General features: G+C 41.0%; 1 protein-coding gene across 1 annotated transcript; it reads right to left on the bottom strand.

Annotated features, from left to right (window-relative positions):
• Positions 1-6154: 6154 nt before the first annotated feature.
• Positions 6155-12889, bottom strand: LOC134749648 (uncharacterized). The gene is made up of 4 exons (XM_063684664.1): positions 12770-12889; positions 12027-12166; positions 6867-7048; positions 6155-6329 (listed from the first exon to the last, which is right to left on the bottom strand). The coding sequence occupies exons 1-4, from the start codon at positions 12831-12833 to the stop codon at positions 6155-6157; spliced, it is 561 nt and encodes a 186-aa protein (XP_063540734.1). The 5' UTR covers positions 12834-12889.
• Between the last annotated feature and the right edge of the window lie 912 nt (positions 12890-13801).

The raw sequence follows: 13801 nt of genomic DNA, 5'->3' as shown, positions 1-13801 counted from the left end.
AAATTTAAACCCCTGAGACTCGAGGGCTCTCAAAATTAACTGAGTGAATAACAACGGAAGCTTTCGCTCGCTAAGCGAGTGTAAACCCGATTCGTCTCGGATCTTGTTCCATGTTTTTTTGTTCCGCGACAAAGTGAGCGGTAAGTTTAAAAGCTAATGGCGCCATTACATTTGGTCATTTGTTAGTTTTGTTACTTGCAAACATTGTCACTTACATTTGGCGACATTCCCAGTCCCAGTGAACAACCCAGTGTAGAAACTAAAACTATACGACTGCGAAATATATAAAGAATACGTACGACATTGTAGTCAGACATGTAAGTGGGCAGCCTAGCAGCACCCACGAGGCCGCGCTGGAACGTGGAGTGCAAGAGGAAGGCGGCGTATGACGCACGCCCCATCCATGTGAAGCCTCGCCACTCGAGGAGGCAGCGGAACACGTCTGTAAACCAGATAATATAGGTTAATATACTAGTGGTAACACAACTTGTTAGTTGATGCTTGACCATTGTAACAGAAAACGCATAGCTGGAAGATGGGCTCATAGACTGGATCAATGGATCCTGCTACACTAGTGTTTCCAGGCGACTCCTTTCCCCTCTCCTAGCGATAGAGAGGGGCAAAACTTGGCACAACCCACTAAACCCACTCCGGCGTTTCTTCCTCTTTGCCGTTCACGAGGACGCCATGGGATCGAGAACATTCCACCATTGCGCCCTCCTATAACGATGCAAAGCTGGAAGATGGGCTTGTGGATGGTGGCGTCGAGCACTCTCATGAAGGTGGACGGCTAGAAGTAGTTCATGTAGAACAGTCCATGACTTACTTTCAGCCCTAAAGATAGCGCTGATGAATATCACAACGATGCCTAGCTGGAAGATGGGCTTGTGGACGGTGGCGTAGAACACTCGTACGAAGGTGGACGGCTCATAGCCGTCCATGTAGAATAGGCCACCGGTCAGGATGATGCCCACATTGACAGGAACCGCCAGCCATATAACCCATGGGTATTTCTGGAAGTTGTCGAGTAAACCGGTTATTAAATACATTAAAAACGGTGACTTACGGAAGTATTGTTATTACAGGTAACCAGATATTATGTTGACGAAATATGATTTCCGACCTCACGAGCAACTTGTGTGGTAACTCCGTGCGAGTTATATTTCGTGTAAACCATACAAAACTGCTATAAGTACTGTTATAAGTTAGAAATATTGTACCACAGTCTGCTGACTGTTGCAAACTCGTGGTTGCAAAGAACATATTATAAGTAATATTGCCATGCTTCATATATTTTCGAGTTACAGCAAATATCAAAACAAGGACAAGTAGTAAAGCATCGTGAACTAAATTTGTGGCTAAGACATGCTAGGACCATTAGAATCAAAACGGTACCTTCTTGATCGCAAGTATCGCAAATGAAATAATACAAATCCATGCGTGGCTGTTGACTTTACCGACAAATGAATTAAGGTTTACATGGGTAAAGAGAGAGTGAAGATCGGGATATGAAAAGAGCGTACCTTTGGGCGCCTGGCAGGAAGACGTCCTGTCAGATGCCCCAGGTATCGCTGGAGCAACATGGCGGAGGCGGATCTGCCTCATTTAAACTCACTGAGCCGACGGTGTACAAGTAGTTTGACATGACTTTTGCATTTAGTGATGGTAGTTAGTGCGAAACCGTCATTTCTCAGAAGGAGGCCTTGGAGCGGGAGCGCGAAGAAAGAGCTGATGCGCTCCCGATCTGGCGCAGACGTAGAGGTAGGAGACGGGCGCATTTTGCTGCCCGTCAATACCCCTAGTCCTGTCCTTCCCTCCTTCAGCGCGGAAGCCTCTGGGTGAACCAAGGCAGCTGGGGGACGTCGTGGTAGAACGTTTGCGACCCCATGGCGCCCCCATAAACGGCAGTGCGGAGAATCGCCGCAGGGGATGTTAGTGGGTATTCTCCTCCCCTCCCTCTGACTAACAGAGGGAGCAGGAGGAGCGAGTCCCACATACCACCCCCCCTTATGGGCTTCCCTGGCCCGGGGGTAAGATGCGTAAAAGGCATTTACCCCTGCGAAAAAAAAAAGGTGGCTGTAGTAAGTGAGGAAATTAACTAGTGTTAGTGCCAAATCGAGTAACCTGTAGTCGTTCAGAGACAGCCTTGTCATTATTGAGCCAGTGGTAGACGAGCAGGCCGCCAGCGATGCCCAGCACGTACGTCGACAGGTTGGTGTGGCCGCGCACGAAGATTAACTGGAACTCCCTGTTGTACCGGAAGTAGGTGCGAAAAGATCTGAAAATAATTATATATGTAAATAGTAAGTATCATTTCATTATCTTCTTAGTGTTGTCCTAACTTTTTTTTCACGGCTCATGAAGAGAACCTGGGATCCTCTCAAAATTGTGGGATCAGACCGTTCAACGCATCAAACAAACTTTGACTTTTGTCCCCTGGTTGATACTTGACAGTGACAGACAGACTTTAAAAAATATCAACACGAAATTGATCCACCCAAGAAAATACTGTGCCATGTGTCATATCCTCGGAAGACCTTTGTCCTTCGGGTATAATGAACTCACTCAGGAGAGAGCCAGTGAGATGGCCATCCGCCCACCCGCCAGCAGCTGCATTCGCAGCTACAGTGGACAACTATGACATGGGTATGACTCACTCAGTAGAGTTGTGTACAACAGCGCCCAGGCACTGGAAGTAGGTATGCGCGCGGGGATGGCCAGCAGAACGCCTAGCACCAGCAGCTGCATGCGCGGCTACAGCGGACAGCTATGACAAGGGTATGAGTCACTCACTCAGGAGAGTTGTGCACAACAGCGCCCAGGTCCTGGAAGTAGGTGTGCGCTGCGGGGATGGCCAGCGAGACGACCAGCAGAACGCCCAGTGCCAGCAGCTGCGTGCGCGGCTTCCGGCACAAGATGCAGACTAGTAGGCCTAGCCCGAACAGTTGCGTGTCCGCTGACAGGTACCTGTTCGATTCAATAGAATAGAATAAAATTTATTCAGGGCGTTTAAACAACAAAAACAACACATGTGTCAAAAACGTATTTATAATACGTCACTGAGTTGGTTTCTTTCTACACACTCAGCAACATCTTCCGTGGAAATCCTTCCAAAAAAACACGACAAATAAAATAAAATAGGTTCTTATATAAAATAGGTCAGTAGTTCAAACTTATAATATTTAATACCTGAGATAGTGAGATCGGCTACGAAAGAAGACATTAAAAATAAATCCCTGGTAAATTCAATTTAATTTTTTAATTCCGCGTAAGACAAGATAATATTTAGTATTTAGTATCATATTTAGTATTTACCTCATCGGCGTTCAATGATTCGAATGTACAAAGTGAGAAAATAGGGTTAAACTCATGTGCTGGTTAAAGGTTACATAGGAGAAAATTGGTATGAAATAGCAAGGTTTTGTAGGAGCCACTTCCTTTTGTTTTTGAAGTGTCCAAAACAAGTTAAATAGACACGGCTATGTTTACGTAACTACACTATATCCACTAAAGATCATCGTCACATGGGCTTTATGGCTTTCACAATTTTCCGAATCCAGTTAAACGCCCGTTTATATAGATAGAACGATCCAACGGGCAAATTGTCACGGTAAAAACTTACCAAGACTGCGGGAAGCAAGGCACGTCTTCCCACAAATAATTATGAATGTAGAGCAGATGCGCCCACCAGTGTTTATAGCAGGCGTCTGACTCACTGGTCACCACCAGCTCCCACTGTGGCCCGTCGCCCAAGTGCCGCATAAGGGTCATCACGGTGAACATGACCAGCGCGTAGGTCGGAGTTAGTCTGAAAGAGAGAGTATAGTTGGAAAGCTGGTTTGGTGGTTTACATAATTACCTACTGCTCAGAATATCACCAATGCCTATTCTCAGAATTAGACCATGATATAGGTAATACGCTAAATCTCGATATAAATCGGATTGTTGGAAGCAATTAAGAAGCTGGGGACAGTAAATGGGGTCTGCGATGGATATATATGGATGGATAGGTAAATAAAAGTATGTAGCTACCTCAATCACCGCAAGACCATTCCCTTAGCTCATTCTAATAACCTGTCTCTGCAATAACACAAGCATTCAGCCGAAAGCCGGTATTTGTCAGCCTTTTGCTTATGACTTATCTGGAACCTACCTCAACCATTGCAAGATCATTTCCTTGGAGCCAGTCCTACAACTCCCACAACTAGACTCGATGCTTCCGTGTAACTCGAAGCAGAACGCCAGAGTAGAAGCCCGAATATTAATTGTTTGTCCGTGGCACCGTGGCTTAGTAAAACAAGGTACCTAAGTTACTTTGAGTGGAGCAGTAGGCGTGGAATGGGGCGGGAGTAAGGCAGAATCTCATAGTATTCCCACATTCTGCACCCACACACCGCTCATGGCGATATATGTCTTGATATACTGTAGACATGAGTTGTCGTCGTCGTCGGAGTAGAGTACTTTTATTGTGCCATGTGTTTGTCAATGTCAACATGTCCATCAGTCATCTCACAGTAAGTGAGCTAAACCTACCTCAACCACCGTAAGACCATTCCCTTGGGCCACTCCCACAGGCTAACGCGGTGTTTCTCCGCGTGCAGCTCGAAGTTGAACGCAAGCAGGAAACCTGACATCACGAAGAACGTGTACGTGACCAGTGTGCCGTTAAGTAGGATGTACTTGGTAGGATCATTGAACATCTGGAATCCACAAAGTATGAATACGATGATGGGGGTTTTCAGAAAAAAATATACCATTTACTTTTTTTCGAAAAACTAACTACTTTTTGGGCTACTTCGACTAAGACTCGTGCGGACTAGTGATGACAATAAAAAAGTGTCCCAGTTTTTTATAAAACTTGTGGGTTTAAGTTTTGTGACGGTGCATACGAAAAGTAATGTACTTGTGAAAATGCGTCACAAAACTGTTAATTTTTTGGACAGTATTTTATTTTTAGATCGATAGTCCAAGTGATTCTGAAAAGAAATAACCCAAGAGTTGATGGTTTTTTTGAATTTGCGGATCCATTTATGTCAACATGACCACCTAGCTGCAAAATTTCATGTCAACTACGAATGAATACATGTATGTTTTCTGCAATTTTGCAGCTCTCTGTACCAGGACCAGCCTCTATATTATACAGGTACTTACGTTTTCGACAGCGTGTGGATTCTTGAGGTAAAAAACAACAAGCACTAACACGGAGTGCGAAAAGAAGACGCAAACCATCGTCAGGGACCTGTCGACAAACGTTGTTTACATTTTACATTTACTTTAGATTACGTCTGGTGAGTGCATCTAGTTAACAAGACTCTACAAACAAAGAAGTCTACTTACAAACTTAAACACCCCTCTTTTTACTGTCCGCGCGCGAATTCCGTGCACGGCTGAGGAATGTTGGGCGTCATGACAGAGTGGTGTCATTTTGCACGTACGGGAGCGGCGCACACCCCCCCCCCCCCCACTTCCTCGACCTCCGAATGCACGGAATTGGCGCGCGGACAGTAACTAGGGAACAAATCAAATTATTATATGTATGTATTTTTTTTATTTGTGTTTTTTTTTTATATAGTCACACTACTATAGGTATATTAATTATAAACTGAAATAGATAACATACGAAGGCCCCTCCCTACCCCTCTTTTTGTTTCGGAGGTTAAAAATAAGGGAAGTTAAATATTTCACAACGTAACTAAAGTGGAAAATATTGACCGTAAAAATGTACCTTAATCCGTTGATTATTTTGAGCCGATTGAGCCTGGGCTCGGGTCCAACTCCACTGGGTGCTATCAGCTTACGCCAGTTACGCCGGAAGGAGAAGGCCAGTAAGTACGGATTCTCTAAAACCAACAATTACTTCGATGAACAGATTTGCGAGTCGCAGATTTTATTATCCAACGAACGTTATGTTTGTATTGATATGTAGTGTATTGTAGTTTTTTTTACAGGTGTACCGACCTACACATACAAACCCCTTAACTAGTAAATATTGTATATATACAGCTTATTGTTAATGTGATATAAAAGTATGTATTAACCTTAGTAATATAAGTTAATCATTAAATTTAGATTAAGGTACTAACGTTGAAAATGAGTGCATCATTTCGCTGTTAAACGCAAGTTTAAAATGTACCATACTTTTTTGAAAATAAATTTAAAAAAAAGTAACAAAATGATACGTGCCTGCTGCATCACCATTCATAATGTCGTAAGAAGTCCCAACTGCGTTCAGTATGATCAGGACCAAATAAACACCCGCCATGATATAATCTCCAGTGCTAAATCTCCTCTCGTCACCGTGCCTCTTGCAGTATAACAACTCGGTTAACCTGGAAATTATGTTGGAATGTGATTTGTTCCATAATGTTAATGTCCCTTTCACCGTTAAAGACGTCAAGTGACGCAATTCGTGCATTTCGACAAAATTCACGATTGAGACAAAGAGTTCCCATTTTTTTAAATCTATCAGAGGATATGTAAAACCGGCAAAGAGACTCCATCGCAGAAATTTAAATCAATCTCCGTCAAATCAGCGGAGCGTTGCTCAGACCAAAAGGTACTCGTGAATTCAGACAAATGACCAAGAACAACCTTAAAAACCACGTTAAAAACATACTTATTATAGACATTTAAATAATGTGACCCTGACATCTGTAATACCAAAGTGTGTGAGATCAAGTTAACCCTTTAAACGCTTCACCTATTACTTACTTACTTATAGGTATTACGCGTCATTGTAAACCTTATTGGAATGCACGAAGGTAAAATTAAACTTTTACCGTGCGCGTCTGGGATCGTCTTTGGCGGCCAAAGGGATAGCAAGTAAATATTTTAGTCCTACGATTTGTTTTGGTTATTGTAGTTACCTGGCGTTTAGCTTGTATCCTTTCCACAAGGAATCGTCAACACATTCCTCAAGGATGGATCTTAGGTCCGCTTCGTTCTCTAGACTTCTGTTCTTCACGAAATCCTTGCAAGTTTTTCGAACACACAAAGCCCTGTGCACTTTTGTGTGATTGTAATGTTTTCTCGTATTTTCCGAGTATTCCTGTTGTCGTAAAAAAACTTACCATCAAATATATAGTAATATACTTACCTGCCGGGCTATGATGCACGACTGTATAAATGATATAGCTGTATAAATGATGATAAAACTGACATTTTATCCAGTTTTGACGTCTTATCCACTTTTGACAACGATAGCCGGTAAATGATGTACTGCATAACATGGTCGTTGGATAATATGTCATTTGTCTAAATTTCCACCTTAAAATTTGATGATAAGTGGATAAGTTAAATGATATATATGACACTTGTCCAGATTTATACATTTTTATACACTTTTGTCCACTTTGACAGCAATAGCCGGTAAATGGCTACGATTGTTGGATAATTAGACATATAGTCGATTTTTGACGGCTAGCCTTTGATTAACTTATCGTAGTGGTCACTGGGCACGATAAGTGGAAACACATGGACTTGAATACTAGAAGGGGATTTGAAATGAAATGAAATGAAAAGTATTTATTTGTCAGAATATGGTACATTGATGTGATCTTAAGTTAGAATTAATGCAAGTTCCATCATATTCTACCGTGAAGTTTGGTTTAAGGTCTTTTTGTGAGGATAGTACATCTTTCGTTTGTTCTGCTAAGATCAGCGAAAAAGACTTGTGGAATATAAATTGTGAAATATACCAGTTTACTTACTTATGTATCATTTGAACCATGGGTTCAAAACAAAAAAAAATATCGTGAATGTAGAGCTGTAGAAAGACATTCAATGAAAAGTCGTTTTTGACTTATCGCTAAAACTTCCCTTCTTAGTAAAAAGACGTACCTATGTACAAAGCGTTGCGAAGGTATGCACCTACTCCCTTTTGCCTGTTATGTTATGTTGTTACTTACTAATAGGCTCCATTCAAGGCAGCCTATTGTGACGGACGGGTAACTACGGAGCCCTACAATGAGCATGGCCCGACATGCTCTATGCCTTTTTTTTTCAGATATTCAGCACTTATGGTCACGGAATTAATTTAGACCAATCGGAATTGTTTTATTGTCTATGTCACCCATTTTGTGTGTTTTTTTACTAGCCTATACATATATAAGAGTGTTCCACTGCTCGGCAAAGGCCTTCCCTCTCACCGCTATTTAGTCCTATCCAAATTGTCCAATGCACACTCCCACTTCTTTTCTAAATAAGTGTCCTGCCATCTCTATTTTGGTCTTCCTCTGCTCCGAGGTCCATCCTGTGGGATCCAGTATGTGGCTAGTTCGTTAATTCGGCCAACGTGCCCTGCCCAGCCCCATTTAGCCCACTTATAGCTTTGCGACCTTCATGCCCACATCCACAATACCGGTTTTGGATCGCAGTGCGGTGTTTATATGTAATATGCTCGGTTGGTCGGTTCTACGAACATCCAGCATGCTGCGTTCCATTGCTCTCTGACAAACTTTGAGTCTGGACTTTTCAGTTTCAGTTTAAGACAATGTTTATGAATAGGTAGGATAGACATTCCGACCAGTTTATTTGACAAAGAATATCTGAATTTATACCAAATTGACCTGGATATCTATTCAGGTGCTGAATTTCTTAAAAAACAAGCGCACGTGTTGTCATCATGGTTTATGAGATACAGCCTGGTGACAGACAGACGGACAGTAGATTCTTAGTAATAGAGTCCCGTTTTTACACTTTGAGTACGGAAACCTAAAAAGTAACCACGGAACCATATACATTGGACACACGTAGGGAACTTTTGAAATGTTTACGTTTCCCATTCGTAAAGAGTGTCCTAACAGCAAAATCCAACTATCTATATCTCTTTCGCTCATTACTTTTCATATGTATGTGGTGGTCGAAAATCGTGGGTTCACACTCGGGTTGTGCTTTAGGTATGAATTTCGGTTAGGTTAGTGGTTAATAAGGATATTCGCTGACTTTGAATATGTTTGACGAGGATGTATTTTCAAAATGGCATAAAATCGTCAAATGAAGGAGTTTAATAATAAATAATACTTCGTTTTAAAGAACATATTAACTATTTACTTAAATAAAACAAAATTGGGCGATATCGTGAGTATTTTTTGAGAAGTTATCTTAAAAAAGAAAAAACGGTAAATGCTAAAAAAATTTCATCTTTGGTGACAGATTGCACAAAAACTATAAATGATAGCACTGTGGTGTGTATAAGAGATTAATAGCAAATTTATTAAGGATCACTTCGTTCCTACACACTTTTTCTGTATCTTGAACGGTTTCCTTAAAAATTGAGAAAAACCGGGTTACGGGCCCGGGCCCGGTGGGGGGGTGACGCAGAGGGGGGAGGGATGGGGAGGGTTGATGAAAAATAACTTCGGTCCATAACGTACATATCCCAATTTAAAAAAGTCTTCCATTAATTATGCCGTAATTTTAGCTAATTTCCCTTACCTAATGATTGACGCGACAGTATCTCGCCGCGAGATAGACTACCCGTCTTTCTGTATGAATTAAAGGCGGTCGGGTATTTTATGTCGTGACGAGATACTCTCGCGCCAAACATGTGCTAGCCCGGCTGTAATTAGTTCATGTAGCTTCAGATACCATAGTATAAAAAATACAGCGAATATAAGTTTTTTATAGAAAACTTGTTTTTGCTCTATCTCGTTTACGTTTACGAGAGCTATATAAACTAATTACAGACCTAGATATACCTCATGTTATCGTATATGCAAGGTTTCATTAAAATCCAACACGTAGTTTTAAAATGAGAACGAAACTCCGCTTGTATGGGAAGGTGAAATTCGGCCGAGCTTGCCCGGGACTCTTAAATGAAGATTACTGTTTACATGGCGGAACAAAAAGTATCATTCATAAGATGAACATATAGGATAGCTTTTACCCCTAAAAGCATCTGCTAATAGGATCAGAGTCACATGGAAAAGCTAGTTACTAAATAAAATACCTAATTCATGCATGTTTGAAAAAGATAGACGCATTTAAAATGGCATGGCGGTAAGAAATCCTGCTTCTTCTGATACAGGCGTTCGTAGGGCTCTGTAGGAAAAAGATAGGAGGGCGAACCATTCGTTCAATCCATTAATTGTAATGCAATTATCAATGATACTACATCAGTTACTAGCGGCGATACTCCTCGCCCCATTTGGAATGTGGGGAAAAACTCGCACTGACCCTTAATGAAACAAGTTGGTCCAGGCTACAGCTATGTGTTTGTGAAGCTGGAGCTGGTGGTGCGATATTAAAGCGAACAGAGGCCTCGCCGGCGGGTTGCGGAGGCATAAGGTGGGGAACATCTTTGTGTTTACGAGTAATATGCGACTTAAGACCTCGGGATGTGAACACTCGCGACGAGTCAAGACAGTAAGGGGCACGACGACTCAGACAGAGAACTCATTGCATCTAACACCATAAAATAGTAACATAGTAAATGAGAAACTTATATCAAATAACAAACACAAACCACAGTATATAATTACGTATAACTAAACAATTCACAATTAACGTCTGGCACGATACTGCAGAGTCGATACTCTCTCGATGTGTGGTGCACGGTGCACCGGCGCGACTAGCGGCGGCAGCGGGGACTTGGTCGGAGCCGGAGCGCTAGGCCTCAGACAGGGCGTCGAAACGAAAGGGGCCTTACGGCAGGCGAAAGCCGGCACTCCAATGGGTAGGCCTAGTTTTTTACAGGCGCCTTCGGGGACATCGGTAAACAATGAATTCGATAGGGTCGTAATCGTAACACAATTTCAAACCGTAGCACATTTTAAAAGATTTTTTTTACATATATATTATATGATTAAAGTAGAATTTTACTACTGCTGTAATGCGACATGCTAAAGACGGTTAAATTTGAGGCGACGGTATAAAAGTTTTACTTTAATAAACGCCTTAAATAAACTCAATTAAAGTTTATTTTTCAAAAGCTTACACCATGGATAATTTTTAACTATCAATATCACATGTACATAGATAAGTGATAGGGTGTCATTTAGCCAAATATTCATTAAAATACACTTTAAGTAAAATTGTTTAGAATTGATTTTTCAAAAGCTCAAACCATGGATAATTTATAACTGTCTATGTCATTTGTACATGGATAAGTGGTAGAATGTGATTTAACAATCTATTCTTTAAAATACACCTTAAGTCATCGAGCTTAAAATTCATTTTTCAAAACCTCATCGCTATCATTTGTCACTTATACGTTATCCTCGCGACTTTATACCGAATTAAATCACTTATCAGATATGCCGTCTTTTCACTTATACAATGATAAATGAAATGGTGACAAAGCATCATAGCCCGGCTGGTTTAATACTTATAGGTGGAAAAAATATTAATCTAGGTAGGTAACTACTAAACTAAAATTGAACATAATATTGTCTTCGGTTACCCCGATAGTTACTCATGAAATAAAACTATGAAAACGGATTATATCGCATATATTGAATTTATAATACATCCCAACGTTTCGAACCCTTTACAGCGTTCGTGGTCAACGGGTGACAACCGTGTGTCACCCGTTGACCACGAACGCTGTAAAGGGTTCAAAACGTCGGGATGTATTATAAATTCAATATATGCGATATAATCCGTTTTCATAGTTTTATTTCTAAAATTGAACATTTAAAACAAGTTTACGCACTTATTTGCTAACTGTGCTTTTTGTTCTTTGCAAGTCTGTCAACTCGATCTTTCAAATATAGCTCAAATTCGAAGGCGACGAGCTACTTTAGCCACCTTTCGATTTCGATACTATCATCAGAACACCTCCTACGGCTCCTACCTCTATCAAATTCAAAGTAACCTTCAACGTTTCCAGTACGGTTTATGTTTGCTAGCTTATCCCAGAGATATTGGCGTGTACATAAGGACAGATGTTCTGACACTTCGTTTTCTATCACGTGATCACCAGCGATCACTCATCATAGAAAACGAAGTGTCGGGCGCCTCGGCCCAGAATGGACTGTTATCCTTTAAGCTACCTAAGTATTATACCTGCTACATCCTATAGCTACCTGTATCATTAGCATGAGGTCAGAAGGTTCCTCGGAGTAGAGATCAGCGTCGACGAGACAGTAGGTCCCGCCCGGCTCCATGACACAGGTGTCGTAATCGTCCATCTGGTACAGATCTGGCATTTTGCTGTACTCGGTCACTGAAAATTAAGCGTTTTCTTTTGTTCCCCTTGACATAAGCTGTATTTCGATTACAAGTCTAGACTTTACAAGATTGCCTGTCAAATATTACCTAAGACCTAAGATGTGATTCATCAAAACATACTCGTATCACCAGTTGCGAGCTTGACTTTCCATCAGGCGGGCTGGATATAAAAAAGCCCTCTCCTTTTGGTAGGTACTATAAAATCACCCGACTATATTCCGGTACCACAACATTAGACACTAAAAATGTTCACAAAAATTAAGTATAAAATATATAGTACTTCTTGAATTTGTCTAATTTTTTGCTTCAATTTTATAAATATTTTCACATAGAATTTCGATTTTTAAATTACAGTCATACCTGGACGAAGATATGAGTTAATTTTGGACCATAGTTTGGAGCTGGGTGGTTTTACAGATTTTTCTTTTGGAGCCGAAACACACATGGCGAATCATTCCACTGTTGAACTGATGTGGATGCCGAAACTGACAGTTGTGCATCTCGAATAGGGGCCATGTACTTACATAATGTCGTTTACCTAATGGGTCATACGCAAAAGCATCACCCATGCAGTATGGTATAACCTCAGAAAACTCACAATTTAAATAATGAATGACAGCCGAAGACTGGTGCACCAGAAACAACAGCAGCAGCGACTTCATCTTGTTTTTTTCACTATCATTAACACTAATTCTATAGGGAAACGTTCGGCGGCCGAGCCGACCTCTTCACTAATAGGAAAGAAAATTTTACTTTGAAGGAGACACAAACTAACTAACCTGTATTTGGCACTAAATCATGTCAAACTTGAAATGATTTGAAAAACGTAAATTATGCACATATTACCCATTCATTGCCGAAGACGCGAATTCGCGTCACAAAACTTGTTAATGGTAATGGGTCGGCAATGAATATGTTGTCGTAACCGGGAAGCTGTTTAAAACATCTGACGCAGATGATAAAGGCCTATTATGAATTAATTACAAATTTAATTTTTTTAACCTTGCTGTTCACAGTTGCATTTTACATTGATATTTGCACAGTTAGACCAAGCTAAGTTGGCAACGATTTTGATAGCCCAGGCGGTGCAAGTGTTATTTTAAACGTCAAACTTCTATGAAATTATTAGGTACGTTTAAATAACATTTGCACCGTCTGTAGGTATTTTTCTAAAAACGTTCTTCTCGTAGAATTTAAACTAGAAGACAAATGATTTTGAAAATGGAATTTTCCGATAAAGATGAAGGCCGCTTTTCTTCCTGATTGGCGCGGAGATGGCGCGGAGTCGCGGGCGCGCCAATCAGGAAGAAATACTGCGTACTGCACCGATACCGCGCCGCCAAGTGGGGCAGCGGCCTTAAGCTACCATCAGCCGTAAAAGTGCTGCATGGTGACTTTATCAATGAATGAATTCATTCATAATTTCTAAATGCAATTTTGCAGCTCACTGTCCATGTTCGCAGTCAATTTTCATTTGAGATACGTCCATAAATTTTAAATTAAGTTACATAAAATTTTAATGTCCATTAAATTTTGCAGAGCAGACAGCCCGTGTCTGCTAGAGAGCCGGAGACTACCAAAATTTATCAATTGTGAACCACACTTTTAGGTAATGGTTCCTTCGATGGCT

Source organism: Cydia strobilella, chromosome 18 (assembly GCF_947568885.1).
Source record: "Cydia strobilella chromosome 18, ilCydStro3.1, whole genome shotgun sequence".
Classification (NCBI taxonomy): Eukaryota; Metazoa; Arthropoda; class Insecta; order Lepidoptera; family Tortricidae; genus Cydia; species Cydia strobilella.
This window is presented reverse-complemented; position numbering and strand designations above follow the sequence as displayed.